Source organism: Molothrus ater, chromosome 12 (assembly GCF_012460135.2).
Source record: "Molothrus ater isolate BHLD 08-10-18 breed brown headed cowbird chromosome 12, BPBGC_Mater_1.1, whole genome shotgun sequence".
Classification (NCBI taxonomy): domain Eukaryota; kingdom Metazoa; phylum Chordata; class Aves; order Passeriformes; family Icteridae; genus Molothrus; species Molothrus ater.
The window spans coordinates 1,540,291-1,556,624 of record NC_050489.2 but is presented as its reverse complement, the minus strand read 5'-3'; the positions used below and the strand labels follow the sequence as shown (position 1 = coordinate 1,556,624).

The window sequence follows — 16,334 nt, the reverse complement described above, 5'->3', positions numbered from 1 at the left end:
TCTTTTTCCAAAAGCCTTTCTTTATATGCTGCAGGGAAGGCACCCCAAGAAAGAAGGGGAAAGAACCCAGTGTGCCTGGTGTACTGTTATTTTTCTAGGCACCCTTGAATTTATGTTGTATTAAAAACTCTCAAAGTAGCCTGAGCATCATCAGGCTTCTGGGATGGAGGCACCAAGTCCAGGGGTTAGGCATCAAAGTACGGCAAGGATCCTTGCCATGCCTCTGACTGGGATCCATTTCCCTCACTTGTTTGTTTGTTAAGAGTGGGGTCTTCCAGCACCTCTTCCTCGGGTGCACACGGTGCTCTCCTTGGTGTGTGGCAAAGGCAACAGTCTGCTCTGCAGCCTTTTCCCCTTTTGTGGACAGGTACAAGGCGCAGAACTGTCCCAGCAACTCGGAGAATCTGACCATCCTCAACAACTCCCCCACGGATGCAGAGGTCCAGTTCTCCTTTGAGAATGATGGGGAAGAGACATTCCTTCTGAGCCCTCGCCGCATGACCCTGAAACCAAAGGAGAAGCGGGTAGGAGAAGGGCAGGTAGAGCAGGCACTGTAGAAGTGCCCAGGGGCTGCTCCTCCTGCTCACACTCAGAGCTCCTTTGATTTCTTCCTGTGGGGCCGTGTCCAGGAGCTGACCATTTGGGCATTCCCCACTCGCCCTGGCTTCCTGGAAGACAAACTCATCTGCAGCATTGGGAAGAACCCGGACCCAGTGGTCTTCAGCCTGTGCTGCCATGGGGTGGACATGAAGCTGGAGGTCAGCCCCCTGCAGCTGTCTTTTGACAAGCTGCTTCTGCACAGGTCAGTCATCCCACAAGCACTCCAAGACTGGTGACAAAGAGAAAACATTTGACTCTGGTTTCTGGGGCATGGATGGAGCTGCTCCGAGTTGCATTCAGTGGTGAGGCTGGTGTGACCATCCAGCAGCTGATGCCAAGTGCCTTCCTCTCTCTGCAGGACTGACAGCAGGGCCTTGGTCCTGAAAAACAACACCCTACTGCCCATGGCCTGGCAGCTCAGTGGCCTGGATGACCTTGCTGAGAACTTCTCCTTGTCACAAGATAATGGCATCCTTGATCCCTGCTCAGAGCTTGAAGTGACACTGCATTTCAAGGCTGAGCACATTGGCAACATTGAGAAGATCCTCCGACTAGAGGTGAGAGGAACTGTGCTCTGCCTGGCAGGGCAGGGCACAGTGAGCAGCCATGTGCTCCTAGGGACAGAGTCAGGAAGAGCTGCACCTGACAGACACAAGGGTGCTGTGACCCCAACTTCTGCCTCTACACAGCATTTGCCAGAACATGCAGTGCATCCAGATCCCCCCAGATAAGCAGACACTGCATCCTGAGCCTGTGCCACAACCACCTTGTCCTTTGAATGGTTGAAGGTTGAAGGTTGTTGTTTGGTGGTACAGACTGCAGCATGATCTCTACGTTCCTCCTGGACTTTCTCTGAAGCTCTTCCATAGTGCAACAAAATCTCCCCATGGGATTTTGTTCCCCTTCCCTCTGTTTAGGGGCTGCATTTCAGACAGGGTGCTAGGTGATCGGAGAGGGTTGTCAATGCCACCTGCTCTGAGACACCTCACACTTCTTGTGGTTGTTCTTACACTCCTGTGCCTCTCAAGGATGCTTTAGCAGCAGCATTCCCTGCTCTAGGAGTGCAGAGTTGGGCTGATAGGGTTTTTTACTGCAGCAGAATCCCACTGGGGCAGCCCATGAGAGGAAGAGGTTAGCAAAGCTTGGGAGTCCACCAATGCTTGTGAAGCCAGGGAGGCCATAGGGGAAGCAGCCAGAAGAGACAAGGACTTTCAGGCTGTCTACCAAAAGAATAATCTGAACAGTGTTTGTTTCTTGCTGCCTCAGGTTTCAGATACAGAAAACATCCTGGGGAATGTTCAGGCTGAAAACATCGAAATCTCTGCAGAGGTCTATGATGTTTCTCTGAGCATTGACATGCCTGAAGGTCAGTGGATGCCTCCCAAACAAAGCAGTCCAGGTGCACTGCATTACCTTGGGAGGTGGGCAACCAAAGCACTTGATGGGATGGGATGGGATGGGATGGGATGGGATGGGATGGGATGGGATGGGATGGGACGGGATGGGACGGGATGGGACGGGACAGCATGCAAGGAAGGCATGGATATGTAAAGCACATACTCTGCAAGCTGCGTGGAATAAAGCATTGTCAGGGCTCTGACAGCCTTAAGTCTATCCCTCCTGAACTTTGAAGTGTGCAGTTTCATATGCAGATTGGATCTGGGGGCTTTGAAACAACAGTGACGTGAACAGGCAGTTGGCAACGCCCACAGGCTCAGCACAGCATATAAAGTAATTGGATTTGTGCTTGGGAGCGAGGAAATGGAAGGCGAGCTCTTTAGCTACTAAGCCTGCAGATATTTTGAGTAAGAAGAGAAAGGGCAGACAAGTAGCTGGAAAACACTTTCAAGAATGAGATCTTGCTGAAAAGGGTTTTGTGCCGAGACCTCCATGTAGCTTGTGAGCTGGTGTATTCTGCAGCAGCTCACAAATACCGTGTTTGACCTCGCTCTGTGGGTGTTCTGCAGGTCCAGATGGAAGCTTGGAATTTGGAACCATTAATGTCCTGGATAACGTGAAGAAAATCCTGAGTCTACAGAACAAAGGGGTATACAACATTGAGTACAGGTGAGTCCTGCTGCCTGGTAGTGAGCATTTCCCAGGCCTTCATTCTCCCTCTGTCAATGGCTAGAACCTGTTTCCATGCTGGCTACCTCACGGTAAATACAAAACCTGGGGTCTCTGATCTCAATTATTTTACCAGAGAATTCAGCCACAAACCAGCAGTTCTTCACAGCTCAGCTGGAGCCCAAAGGAGAGCCCCAGAAATTTCAGCCACTGAAATGCTGAGATTCATTGCCTTTTTTTGGTGGTCACCTCCTTTCTCTTTCTGAGACTCTGTGAATGAGTGAATGAAAAATTTCAGTCTCAAGGTTTCTTGCAGTAATCTTGTGATTGTCTGCACTCTCTGTCAAGATCCAGGATTCCCTGAGCAGAACTGGACTCTCCCTTTTTTTTCTGGTCCTATGCAAAGTCCTGGCTGTGTTGGTGGCACCTGTACTTTTAACTGCAGAGATCTCCATTCCTTCCCTTTCTCTCCAGTTTCACACTGAAGGGTACAGGTCCCAGGATGCGAGACCCAGCATCCCACTTCACTGTTGAGCCTCAGTCGGGCGTGCTGATTGCCTCCCAGCCTGGTGAGAATGTTGAGATGCTCTTCCACCCCACGAGTGAAATCTTCCTCAAGAACAAACCCATCCTGTACTGCCAGGTGAGCTGCCTGGGCCGGGCTGCATTATCACATGGTGTTTTGGGAGTGTAAACAGGATAGATGTCTAATGGAAGGAGGGCTTTAACTGGAGAATCCTCTCTCCTACGTACACAAACAAAGTCTTTCAACACCATTTGTGAGGCTTGTTAAGGGGAGCTGAGAATCCGGCTGGCCTCTTTATTGTTTACCACCCCTTCCTGTGGACACAGGTGGCAGATGCCAGCCCAGGTCGAGGACGCCCGGCTGTCGCCAACATCCCAGTGAGGGTGTCGGCCGAAGCGGAGTACAGCAAGTACAGCATCGTGCCTGCCTCACCCACCGACTTCGGAGCCATGGTCATGGGCACCACGAAGACCAGGAGTGTTGTGGTGAAGAACATAGGCATGGCCGATTTCAAATTCTGCATCCGCCAAGCACCTAAGCTTGCATGTGCATTGGAAATCAAAAGGTATGAGAAGCCCTGCAGGACCCTTCCTGTCAGAGGAGGCAGCCCCACACAGCTGGTATGTGGCAGGCAGCCAGGAGACCTGGGCTATCGTCCATTTGCGTCCCTGGCTTGGAGAGAGGGAGCTAAAAAACACCTCAGTATCCCCATGTGTAGGACTAAGCTGGTGATAGAGCTGCTCAGTCCAGCAATGGGAGCTGCTGGCTGCTCTCTGGGAGCCATCAGGAGCAGGAAGGCTTTTCTCTGTGAGGAGGAAGGCCAGCTGTGGCCTTTGAGGCAGGGGAGCTGAGCATGACAGATACCTCTGCTTTCTCCCCTCAGTTCAAAGCAAGGGGAATCTGCTCCATCAGCTACAGAGCACTCGACAGGAAAGGAGTCAAGCTCCTTGACACAGGTGGGTGACTCCTGCTGCCCAGCAGTGCTGCTGCAGGGGATTGAGAAGATGCTGCTGTGCCCAGGCTGGGGCTCATCACCACAGGGTGGGACGTAGTCTGCAAGACCAGTATCTGCTCATTCCCACTGACAGTCCTTTAGCCTGGCTCTGACCTGGAGTTGTGGGGTCAACAGAGGGGAGCAGGTCCTGTGTTTGGTAGCTGCAAGCCAGCATAGGTCTGTGAACACCTCAGAAGCAAAACCATCCCCCACTGAACTCCCAGTCCACAGAGCTCAGACAACATTACTTGTTCTTCTTCTCAGTTCCCTACCTCTCTCCTATCATTTCTCAGAACTATTTCTGCTCTCTGGTGTTACCTCTGGAGGTTGAAGGATCAGAACTACCACCTTCATTCTTTAGATTCAAACTCCTTTCTCTCTGCCACTTGGGACAGGCTTGCAGCTCCTCTTGGTTTGTTGCTCTCAGCCTGGGGCTGCCTTTGGGCCATGAAGTCATCCTTCCCTGCCCTGGGACTGGGTGCTTGGGCCCAGCTGGAGGCCAGGGCAGGACGTACTCTTTGCTGGGGTGCTCAAGGCACAGCTATTAGCCATCAGCCTCTCCTGGAACTTTTTCTGCAGAGTCACCTCAATCTTGGCGTGTTCACGGTGTCCCCCTGCTGTGGCTCCATCCGTCCACGTGGCATGCAGGTGATCACAGTGGAATGCCTTGCAAGGCAGGAGGGGACATGTGAGGAGCATCTCTACATTGACATCATGGGCAGAGACCCCAAGGACAATCCCCACGGCATTCCCTTCACCCTGATGGCCGAGTCCTGCCTCCCAGGTACACACTGCCCACAGGGCCCTTGGTCACACCTGCTGCTGATCAGCACCTCAACTTGCTGCTGGGATAGAGAGGCACGCTAGCCCTGGTGTCCCACCTTAAAATCCTCAGAGGTTCCAGCCCTCTTCAAGTCCACCAGTGGACTCATCCCTCCCAGGCTGAGAGGGATGCTTGGAAGCATAAAAGGAAAGCAATGCTCTCTAAGACTGAGGTTGACTGAGCTCCTTCCTCACAGCCAACTCCCCCACCCAAGGCTGGGTTTAGCAGTCACCCGGGCAGAAAGGGCTTATCAAGGCTTCTGAGAGGCCAGCAGGGTCTAGACAAATTCCTCAGGGAGGCTTCTCCATGCTCATCCCTCTGGTCAGGGAGGCTTCTCCATGCTCATCCCTCTGGTCTGTCCACAGCGCTTGTTGAGGATGTCGCGTTAATCTTCAAGGAGTACCCGATCTGCAGCAGCACCGACCTCGACCGCAAGCTGCAGTTGGTGGAATGCACGGGCCTGTTCATCAGAGATGAGAACAGATTCATCTTCAACAAGGTTCTGGTTGGCCAAGAGGCAGAAGCTCATTTCAGAATTTGCAATGCAGGCCGTCTGCCATGTGATGTGGTCCTCTCCATCCTGCCTGGAGAGGTAAGAACAGGAGCCAAGGTGGTGATTGCCCTCTAAGGGCCGGGTGAGAGCCTGCTTTGTTCTCCAGATGCGTTGCTTCCTGTGGCCCAGACTAGTCTTGATCAGTGCAGGTCAAACTGCAGGGGAGAGCAGCAGAGCCAGGGAACAGTTGTGTGGAATTCTGCATGTCTTGGGCAAGGTTTGGCTCACACCTCTGGGTCTTCAGTGGGAGAAGTGAATCCTTCTGAACCTCTCCTGGAAGCACACACAGAGAGGGGCTGTTATGAACTGACCTGGCAGGGCTCAAAGCAGAGCATTTCCTCAGGCTCCCTGGCTTTTCCTTCTCTTTGAAGGCCAGTTCTAGGTTGTTTGCAGGGTCTTTCATGCAGTGCCCACCTCCCATATAGGCTGGGGCAGCTGCCAGCACTCAAAACACACAATGCTTTAGCACAAGGCCAGCATTCCCTGAGGAATGGGAGGACAGAAGCCTGCCCAGGGAGGCAGGAAGGAAGACACAATGTCTGGGACTGTTCTCAGTAATGCATTTATGAATAAAACTCTGTCATGTTGAAAGGTGTTTTCTCCTAACACTGCTCTCTGGGTTCCCCCAAGGAACAAATCCCTGTCAGCAACGTTTTCAATCTGTATCCTGTCAAGATGTCCATTCGTGGCTCATCCTGTGCCGTTGCTACGGTGACCTTCACCCCGCCAGACAAGCAGAGCTACGACTGCATCTTCAAGGCTTCCCTTGTCATCCCAAAAGGGTAACTGACCCTGTGAAATACTGGGGAGGCCTCACTGATAGCTGCCTCTCCACTGAGAAGGCACAGGCCTCTTGTTAGCTCTAATGCTTTCAGTAGCCTTAGGCAGAGTACTTGGCATGAGATGATATAGGAGTAACTCTTAGAGTAAACAAATGAGGCTGATAGTTTATTCTGTATGAAGAACTATCAAGATAGGGAAATATTAGGTAGCCAATTGGAAGTTACTGAGATGTGCTGCAGCTGACCTGGGTGTTTCCACGGACAAAGTTTTAGATGAAGCAGTTTCTGTGCCAGCAAGTCAGCAGTCACATTTTCCTCTTGGTTTCTGTAAAATTAAGTGATCCTCTGTGACTCCCTGGCATTCATTGAGCTTTTTTATGTGAGTGATTTGAGCTGGTATGAAAGAGGAACCCAGTTCCTCTGCCCTGGGACCTGTGAACTGGGGCTTTGACCTGCCCTTCCTCAACCCTTTAGTGGCTGAATTGGAACAAGACAAGTCTAATTGCTAAAAAGCAATTGCTTTTTTACTGTTCTTGGAAATGATCTTTGCTGATGGTGACGATGATTTATTTTTGCCTTGTTGCTTTTGTACTGCTTTTGTGCTGTGCTTTTGCTTGTTGCATAAGTTCATCTCACTGCAGCCAGGGGATTTGCCATATCTCATCTGGTGCCTCCTTATTTACCTGCTGTACTTCATGATTCAATTAAGTGAAATTGTTTTTAACTGTTATTGTGGAAGGCTCTGGCTCTTTGGAGCAGATTCCTCTAGCGAATGGCCCTGAGTGGATTGGGAAGAGGCTGGTGGGGGGCTGTGTTGTGGGGTACAGGAGCACCAGGCAGGGAAAACACTGTGGGTGGCCCTTGGTGCTTCACTTGCCCAGTGAGAAATGGGTTAGTGCCAGCTGAAATTGTTTCTGCGCCTCTCCTGCAGCTCTGTGGAAATTAAACCCCAAATCCTGACCTTCATCATCAGTGGGAAGGGGCAGGAGCTGCCGGTGACAGTCGTGCGCCCAAGTGCTCGCAGCAAGAGGGGAACGGCCGTGCTGCGCTTCAAGAGGCTCCAGCTGGAGGATTCAGAGATACTCCCCCTGGTCCTCCGTAACAATGGCACCACACCTGTCAAGGTGAGGAGGACCTGCTCAGGAAGGTTTGGGAACAAGTGCTTGTGGCACAGGGGAAGGGTCCCAGAAAACACGGCAGACCTGGGAAGAGGTGTCAGAAATTCTTTTTAAGCAAGTGACTGACATCTGTTCTCCAAAAAGAGAGTTATTGAAAATTTTCCATCCAGTCTTTTTTCTTTAAGTTGAACACAAGAAAGGTGGTGGAGTATTTTCCTCCATCTCTCAGGTCACCTTTTGTTCTCATGGACATGTGTGGTTTCCCAGTTCCATTAGATTGTATTTGATCCCAGTTTACTACATTTGAAGGAAACTTAGTTGTGGTTTAATTACATTCTGCCCCTTACTTTCTGTCCTGTTTGGTTCTGTGTCAGTTCTATCCAGATGCCTCTGAACGCCCTTTTTTCTCAGCTGGTTTGACTTCACTTTTGTGCTAAGTGCTGCTTGTAGTGGGAGAGGTGCTGGGCTCCCATGTGGGACCAGCAGCACTGTTGTGTCAGTCTCTGTGCCATCCTGTACTTACACCAGCATCATTATGCTCTGGCTTCCCTTTTCTCAGTTTATGTTACGCCTGGAGGATGAGCATGGAGTGTTCTTGTTGAAAGGCAGGGCCTCCACATTCAAGACATCCCTCGCTGGAAGTGTGGAAGGGGACTCCATCAGAAACGGTAAATTCATTAACCACAAAGTGCAATCATGCACAGAGGGAAAACAAAAAAAGAGCCCTGCTCTGGCTTCTCTGAGCAGCAGCCAGATGTTAGTTTCATTCTTTGGGCTGTCTGTCCCCCAGGCTCTTCTTGGGGATGTTTTGAGGGGTCTTCTTCTAGGAAGTTGTTCTGTTCTTCTAGACATGGTGGGTTGAGTTGTGGGGGACTGTGACTACCTCAGTGGACCCTCTGAGGTATTTGCTGCATGTGGAAAGGTACTAGCCTGAATAGACACAGCCCTTGAGCACACAGACAGCCAGCAGAAGCCAAAAGCACTCTTTGGCTCAGCTTTGCATATGGCTGGAGCTGGCTGGAAGCAGGTGGAATGAGGGCTGGGCATCAGCCTGAGGTTAAGCTGCTTCAGTGGTGATGTGTCTGGAGGTGGCAGTCTTGTGAACATAGCAAGAGGGTCTGGATCCACTGCGGGTAGAAGCTGTGCTTAGAAGGCAGCTGGTTTGAACCTCTTATTCCTCATTTATCCTATGGAAATATTTCCTCTGTACAGCTGTATCACTTAACTCTGATTTCCATTGCTGTGCAGAGACCAAGCCCTCAAAGCAGCCTTTCTTCCTTCTGCGTCATGGGCAATCGGCACAGTTTAATGTCATTTTCAAACCCACCCTGGCTCAACGTCTGGAAGGGAAGATTGGTCTGTTAGTGGGGGACGTCTGCATGACCCTAGTAGAGCTGGTGGGTGAAGGCCACAAGGACGAATTCACCCTTGATGGATTAAAGGAAGACACCCAGGAGAGGAATGCTAAGAGCAGTCTGAGGAAAGACATCATTGATGGTAAGAGAGGAGAGGCTGCCAAGGTGGAGCAAGGAAGAGGACAATGTCTGATCACGTGTGTCCTCCCTCTAGCCAGGCCTGGGCTGTCACCCTTGGGACTTGGTGGCCTGTGGGTGTGGCAGCCATGCACGCAGAGCAGTGTGTGCTGTGCTGCATGTCGCTGGCTTAGGGATGTGTCAGGGTGTTTCCCTGGAAGTGGTGGGATGGGGAACTGCCTGGGGAACTCCCTGCAGAGGGAGAAAGACTTGGAGAAAGGAAGCATTGAACGTGCAGGTGTCTGTGCACGTGAGAGGGGCAGGTGGAGCTCCCTGCATGCTGACATCCCTTGCTCTCCTCCTTTACAGCTGTCAGAGTCAATCACATTGAGTTTGGGCACTGTCCCGTCGGGAAGCGCTGCCGCAGGACCTTCACCATCACCAACCACACCCTTACGCAGGTCATGCGCTTTGAGTGGGAGGCAGACGCCCCATTCCAGTTCTCCCCCAAGGTGAGCGTGGACTGCTCTGCCTCTCCCCATTGCTCAAGCCCTGCCCTGGTGTTCCCAGGAGCTGGCAGGGAGTCCTCACATGCCCCTGACAGCCCATTCCAGTGCCATGTAGGAGATGCAGTCCCTGGCTTGGCTGGGCCAAGGCTGCCAGCCTTGCAGAAAAGGCTTCATATTTTGGGAGGTGGCACCTTTTGTTCATACTTTTGTCTGTCAAATTTCACATAAATCCACTCTGAGGTGCAGATTCCTGGCACAGCTGTTCACCACATCAGTCCCTTTTGCTGTCAGTCCTGCCCTTGGCAGTGCTTCCAGTTTGGTCTTGACTCCCTGATTCTCCCTAGGTGGGACACCTCCATCCTGGCTGTGCTAAGGGCATCACAGTGATCTTGAAAGCAGATGTCCCAGCCACCTTCAGAAGGCACCTTGTGAAATGTAAGGTGACCAAGATCAACTTTGAGCTGCCACGAAGGAAGGTCCTAGACTGGGATGACCAAATGTGCATTGTCACGTGGAAGGATGTCACATGGAAAGACCCAGCAGCCAGGTGGCCTAAAAGAGAGAAGGTAAGAAGCAAAAAGGAAAAAAAAAGGCAACCCAGCTTTTACCAAAAGAACCACCATAACACCATCCCTGCTGGCTGTGCAGCTCCTGCTTCCTCTGGACACTGCACAGCCATGAGGCTCACCAGCAGTGCAGTCCAGGGGAGAGGTGGATGCACAGTGACTGGATACACTCACACTAGAGGGGGAAGCCTTTGGACAAGAGACCTTTAGCCACACACAAACCATCAGTCTGTGCCACAAGCACAAGTGTTGCAGCCCATGTTGAATGGGAGACAATGTTTTATGATTTTATCCCATTTTATGGTGTTCGAAATCTCTTCATCTCATTTGGTGCCTTTTCACAAACAAGGAGTTAAGTCTCTTCTTTTAAAGTGGAGAGAAATACACTTCTCCTGCATATGCTGGTGAGCTCCAAGTTTTGTCTGCATGGATACCAGAGAATAGTTGTGGTCTCTGTATTGTGTGGGATGTCTCATCATGGAGTAGCCCAGGCACTGTATGACTCTATGGAGGAGGCCAGAGAAGGATCATCTCCTGAGACTCTTGCTTTTCTTGTCATTATTGCCAAACACACTCATCTTGGGTGAAGGTTCTTTCTGAGTTTCTGGACCATTTTAAGGCCTCTAAAAACCATCCTCTTTTCAATCAGAACATCTGCAGTTGGAGACTTTCCAAGTGAGATCTTTCACATCCCAAAATGCCCATGCTCAGCTCCCAGCAGTGTGGCTGTTGCTCCAGACATGACATCTGGAGAGCACTTTCTCCTAAGACAAGAAGGAAAAGGTGCTTTCTAAAACTCTTCAGTCTTTGGGTTCTCCATCCACAAAGCTCCAGCAGGAGAACTTAACCCTAATTTAGAGACCTGCTGGATTTATAGGGGACAGGAAAAAAGCCAGTCCCTCTACAAGGTTGAAGTACAGGGACTGGAACACAGCTGTAGTCTCCATGGGGATATTAACAGCTGTGGTAGTGACTGCTTGGATCAGTGGGTAGAAACAACTACTGTAGCAGAGCAGTCCCAATTTTGTCATCCTTCCAGGGAAGTAAAAGTGAATGGTCCTTTCCAGTCCCTCTATGAGGCTGATCTTGGAGGCCAGACGATTCCCTTCTCAGCCTGACCTTCTGGGCTCTGCTCAGTGATTCCTCCCTCCTCTGTTTGCAGGTGGTTGAGCCAGTCCTGGAACCAGCTCACACTGTGCTGGAGGAGAGCAGCCAGGAGGCCGAGGTGTACCTCAGTGCTGTTATTGCCTACACCCAGTTCAAACTGAGCACGACCATGGTTGAGTTCAAGGATACCTTGCCCTTCCAGACAAGGACAGCTACGTGAGTGCTGGAGGCCAGGCCCAGCTCCTCCTGGGAGCAGGAGCTGCCTTTGCCCAGGGCTGGCCCAGTGCCTGCTTCCCAGAACTCTGCCCCAGCCCAAACCAGCACAGGCCCTTTTACGTGCACACAAGGCCAAGCAGGAGATGGTGGTCAGGAGAGCCTCAGTGCTGCCATACCTTTCTGCTGAGAGCAGCCATGGGTTTGCTTTCACTGCATGTTACCTGTCCTCATCTGCTCAAAAATAAGTTTGTAGTCAAACCAAGACCTAAAGTCCAGAGTAAGCCCCTTGGCTTCAATGTCCTGGGCACCATGTTGGCCCTTTCCTCTTAAACTTCCAGAATTTGAAATACTTTTTTAGACCACCCAGGACAGCAGTCTGAGCATGGCAGAGTTGCCTGGGGAAGAAGGTGCTCTTCAGCAGAAAGTGGTACCAGGAGTCCATCAGACAATGTTACCGTACTATTTGCTTTATATTTATTGGAAATTTTTTGTTATTCCTCCTTCTTGCTTTTCAGTTTCAGACTATGCAACACAGGGAAGGTAGCCCTGGAATACTACTGGGAGGAAGCTGCAGATAGTGAAGCAGTGAAGAAGCCATTCTCACCTGCTCTGACACGTAAGGGCGTTTCACTTGGTAGCTGAGGGCCTGGGGAGGGGTGGGCCCTGCCACTTCACTCCAAAACATGAATTGCTTTTTCATCCTTCTCCACACGTCCACTTTCATCAGCATCTTCCCAGCTGCAGCTGGAGAGTTTTTGCCCCTATCTGCCGTTCATCCCCTTCTGTTCTTGCTCTGCCACTTCTACTCTGCAAAGGAGCTGAGCCAGGCTCTGAGGACAACCACGTGCTGGGTCAGGACTGGGAAGGGGGACATCAGGGACATCTCAGATTCTTTGAGAAGTCTGAGACTGGGAAAAACAATGGTGTAACAAGTGAGCTGACCTGTAGCCACTGTCTGTGTGCAGTTCCCCACTCCAGGGCAAATGCAAAGTCACCGTCTAAAACCAACTCTCCTGCTTTGGCACAGGAGTGTGTGCTGCAGGCAGAGACCCTGCTCCCAGACGCTCTCTTTCCTGCTAAAAGTACTTGGCCAGAGATGCTCCAAGTGCATCCCAGCTCTTTTCCACCTACCTGCAGCAGGAGGCAGAGCTGCTGGGAGCACAGGATTTTGTCTCTGAAAGGTGTCCTCTTCCTCTCTGCAGGTCATTTCCTCTCCTCTGAAACTTTAAGGCGTTGCAGAAAGATGCTGCATCGTTTTGGGTGGCAGCAGGAGCATCCTTTTGAAACTCCTCCTTTTGAGCTGCGGCTGCTGCAGAGGCTGGCTAAGCAGCTGCACCAGCAGGATTCCAAGCAGCAGCTGCAGCAGCAGGATTCCAAGGAGCAGCTCGAGCAGCAGGACCATTCCAAGAAGCTGTGCCGCTCAAAGCGTGTTGGTTCCGCCCTGGAAATCTTCCCAGATGCCATCTACAGCCTTCCACTGTTCTCCATCAAGCCCTACCACGGCATCATCACTCCTGGCCAGAAGCAGGCCTTTCAAGTGCAGTTCTCCCCAAAGTGCGCGGGGACATTTCAGACCACCCTGCTGTGCAGGTGAGGAACATCCAGCCCTTGCCAACTCATGTTTCTGATGGGTATCACTGGGTGATCACAGGGTGGGGACAGGGTGGAAAGGACGCCAGTAGGTCATCTGGTCCCACTTTCCTGCTCAAGCAGGGTCATCCCAGAGCACATGGCACAGGGTTGTGTCCAGAGGGCTCTGGAATCATTCCAGTGAGGGACACTCCACACCCTCTCTGGGCAACCTGGCACGTGCACAGGAAAGAAGTTCTTCCTCAGGTTGAGGTGGAATTTCCTCTTCAGGTTCTGCCCATTGCCTCTTGTCCTAATGCTGGGCACCACCAAGCACAGCCTGGTTCATCCCCTAACACCCTCCCTTCAGTCCCTCTGGCTGGGATGGGGAGGTGGGAGACAGGCAGCCCCAGAGAGGTGGCAGAAACAGCCACAGGAGCACAGAAAGATCATCATCTGGCCTTGGTAGGGAGGCACTGGGAAAAGACACCGTATGAAACATCACGCTGCTGGAAGGTTGCAAAATCTGGAAGAAAAGATCCAGGAACCAGCCAGTCCCTAGCTCTGCTTCCTTTTGAGACAAGCAAGGGCCTTCTCTACATGGAACCCTGTGTGCTGTAGTTGGTCCCCAGGCACTTAACTGGTCATGGTCCTGCCCTTGCACCTCTGCAGCCTCCATGCAGAGAGTGCAGTTGTTTAATTTGCTGCTTGCTGCTTGCACAGAGAGAGGATGCAATACTGTGCAACTTGCTCTGCGAGTTGCAGAGCAACTGGCTGGGAATGTTTGTCTGGCTAATCCCAGTCCCTTCCTTCCTAGGATTCCTAACCTGAATCCAGCTGAGAAGATGAGGCAGGTGACTGTGAAAGGCAGAGCCCGGGAGCAGAACATTCTTGGTAGAGCAGACAGAGAAAGGCCAGGGAGCCAAGAAGCAGGTGCTCTGGAAAGCAGCACCTGAGGGACAGCATTTGTGTCAGCTGGAGCCTCCTGCAGGAGCCGGTAACATCGTGCCTTCTGCTGCTGCTGGTCTCCCACCCTTCACCAGAGACCTCCGCAGCTACCCTTCTGAGCTCCAGTGAACACCTCTAACTTATCCTTTAATTACCTACATTACTTAACTGTTTATGAGATTGATAATTAATTCATGATTGACAACTAATTGTTAATGGTTAATAAACAATTGTTAATAAATTGTTAATTGTCAGCTTGTCTTGGTTTGAAAGACAGGTGTCTGTGGGACCTCTCTGGAATGGAGAATGTGACCTCCTTCTTTCCAAATTATGATAACTTTGAAATTAGGGGCTTTCAGGCAAAGATATGGGAGAAGTTCTTTGCCAGTATGTACAACAAGGCAAACAAACAACAATGCTGGCAGCAACAACAAACAGAACCAGATACCCAGGCACAGCCTTCCTTCGGCTGCAGGCACTTTCCCTTTGGTGTAGTTCCAGTCACAGCTGGGCAGGACAGGGAGGCAAATAATGAATAAAGCAATTGCTACAGTAATTTTAATTAAGCTACACCAAGGAATACACTGGAGAGCTCAAGCACTGTATGATCAATTCTGAAGAACTTATTGCTGTGAGGGAGTCTCTGCAGTAGCCAAATAGTGACTGGACAATGTTGAAGTTATTAAAAGATAAATAAGTGATGAGAAAACAGCCTAGTGAGGGAAGAGCCCTAGCCCTTAGACCCTTTCAAAATACGCAAATAGATTAGACGGAGTTCCCCAAAATACAGAGATGGAAATATCTTCTTGGAACAGTTGATCACCTCACCCACTGGTAGCCTTTGCTACCTCAACTGCAACTACCTCCAAAGTAGCTAAGATGCTATTAGAACAAATCATTCCCAGATATGAATAACTGAAAGAATGGACTCAGATAAGGGAACACACTATACTTCAAAACTTTTATATTCTATGTGTTGTATTAGACATAAATTGGAAATTCCATACCCCATGGCACCCTCAAAGCTCTGGATGTGTGGAGAGAATGAATGCTATCCTTAAGAACCATATTACCAAATTAATGATTGAAACCAGATTAGCATTATTACCGATCAGAAGTGCTCCAAGAAAGGGCATAGCAGTTTCTCCCAATGAAATATTACTTGGGTTACCTTATCTGGGAAGGTAGAGCTGAAACTAATGACTTACATCTCAGAAATTATTGCAGGCAATTATAGCTGGTGCTTTGAACAGTTGTTTTTTCATAAGAAGTTTACCAAAGGGTGTCTTCTTAATTAGCAGATGGTGTGACAAGGTGTTGATTAAATGACCAATCAGGTCCACACCTGTATCAGAACGGTGTATAACAGAATGGGTTTCTAATAAACTCAGATATTAGCTATGCACTAAGAACCAGAGGAAGTGGCCTCACCTTGAGAGGAAATTCAGGTTAGATTTTAGAAAAAAAAATTTCACTGTTCAGGAGTTCAGGCCTGGGAATAGGTTGGCTAGAGAGGTGGTGGAGTTGCCATCCCTGGAGGTGTTAAAGAGGCCTCTGGATCTGACACTGGCAAATGGTTCAGTGCTTTAGGGTTTGCAGCGTCAGTGCTGGGCTGACGTTGAACTGATGGTCTTAAAGATGTCGTTCACCCCTGCCGGTTCTACAACTCCCAAGCGCTTCCCGCCTGGCTGAGGGGAAGGCTCAGGGCTGTCCCGAGTCCGAGGGCGGCCGCGCCCTGAGGCGCTCGGGCGGCGCTGCGGCTGCGGCGTCTCCTGAGGGGCCGGGCCGGGCTCTGCCCTGAGCTCCGCGAGATCGCAGCCCTCAGGCCGGCGGGGCCTCCGCTGTCCTTCAGCCGGGCAATCCCAGCCCTCAGGCCGGCGGGGCCTCCGCTGTCCTTCAGCCGGGCAATCCCAGCCCTCAGGCCGGCGGGGCCTCCCTGTCCTTCAGCCGGGCAATCCCAGCCCTCAGGCCGGCGGGGCCTCCGCTGTCCTTCAGCCGGGCAATCCCAGCCCTCAGGCCGGCGGGGCCTCCGCTGTCCTTCAGCCGGGCAATCCCAGCCCTCAGGCCGGGGGGGGCCTCCCTGTCCTTCAGCCGGGCAATCCCAGCCCTCAGGCCGGCGGGGCCTCGCTGTCCTTCAGCCGGGCAATCCCAGCCCTCAGGCCGGCGGGGCCTCGCTGTCCTTCAGCCGGGCAATCCCAGCCCTCAGGCCGGCGGGGCCTCGCTGTCCTTCAGCCCGGCGATCCCATCCCATTCCTCAGCCCGGCGATCCCACCCCTCAGCCCGCAGATCCCATCTTCAGTCGGGCAGCGCTCGGCAGCGGGCACCTGCCTCGCATCGGGGTTTGCCCGGAGCCACCCGCGCCACTGGATCACAGGTACCCGAGCCGTGCCCCATTTCCCCCCTCGGGACTCCCCAGCCTTCCCACAGAAGAATGCAGCTGCTGTTTCATCTTTTAGACTGTTGCCTTTCATCCCTCTCCCCCTT

The 16,334-nt window shown here is 51.5% G+C and overlaps 1 protein-coding gene across 1 annotated transcript in view; it reads left to right on the top strand.

Annotated features, from left to right (window-relative positions):
* The window catches only part of LOC118691410 (hydrocephalus-inducing protein homolog), a 74,395-nt gene extending 60,291 nt beyond the window's left edge, over window positions 1-14,104 (top strand). Inside the window, exons 45-64 of the mRNA XM_054516180.1 lie at window positions 368-524; window positions 630-802; window positions 959-1,157; window positions 1,867-1,966; window positions 2,568-2,667; window positions 3,142-3,310; window positions 3,520-3,758; window positions 4,077-4,149; window positions 4,767-4,971; window positions 5,376-5,602; window positions 6,194-6,345; window positions 7,277-7,469; window positions 8,023-8,131; window positions 8,712-8,960; window positions 9,305-9,447; window positions 9,789-10,010; window positions 11,173-11,333; window positions 11,849-11,949; window positions 12,536-12,923; window positions 13,720-14,104. Of these exons, the coding sequence (XP_054372155.1) occupies window positions 368-524; window positions 630-802; window positions 959-1,157; window positions 1,867-1,966; window positions 2,568-2,667; window positions 3,142-3,310; window positions 3,520-3,758; window positions 4,077-4,149; window positions 4,767-4,971; window positions 5,376-5,602; window positions 6,194-6,345; window positions 7,277-7,469; window positions 8,023-8,131; window positions 8,712-8,960; window positions 9,305-9,447; window positions 9,789-10,010; window positions 11,173-11,333; window positions 11,849-11,949; window positions 12,536-12,923; window positions 13,720-13,858 (3,499 nt within the window). The 3' untranslated portion in view covers window positions 13,859-14,104. The remainder of the gene's footprint in view (window positions 1-367; window positions 525-629; window positions 803-958; window positions 1,158-1,866; window positions 1,967-2,567; window positions 2,668-3,141; window positions 3,311-3,519; window positions 3,759-4,076; window positions 4,150-4,766; window positions 4,972-5,375; window positions 5,603-6,193; window positions 6,346-7,276; window positions 7,470-8,022; window positions 8,132-8,711; window positions 8,961-9,304; window positions 9,448-9,788; window positions 10,011-11,172; window positions 11,334-11,848; window positions 11,950-12,535; window positions 12,924-13,719) is intronic.
* The last annotated feature ends 2,230 nt before the right edge of the window (window positions 14,105-16,334 follow it).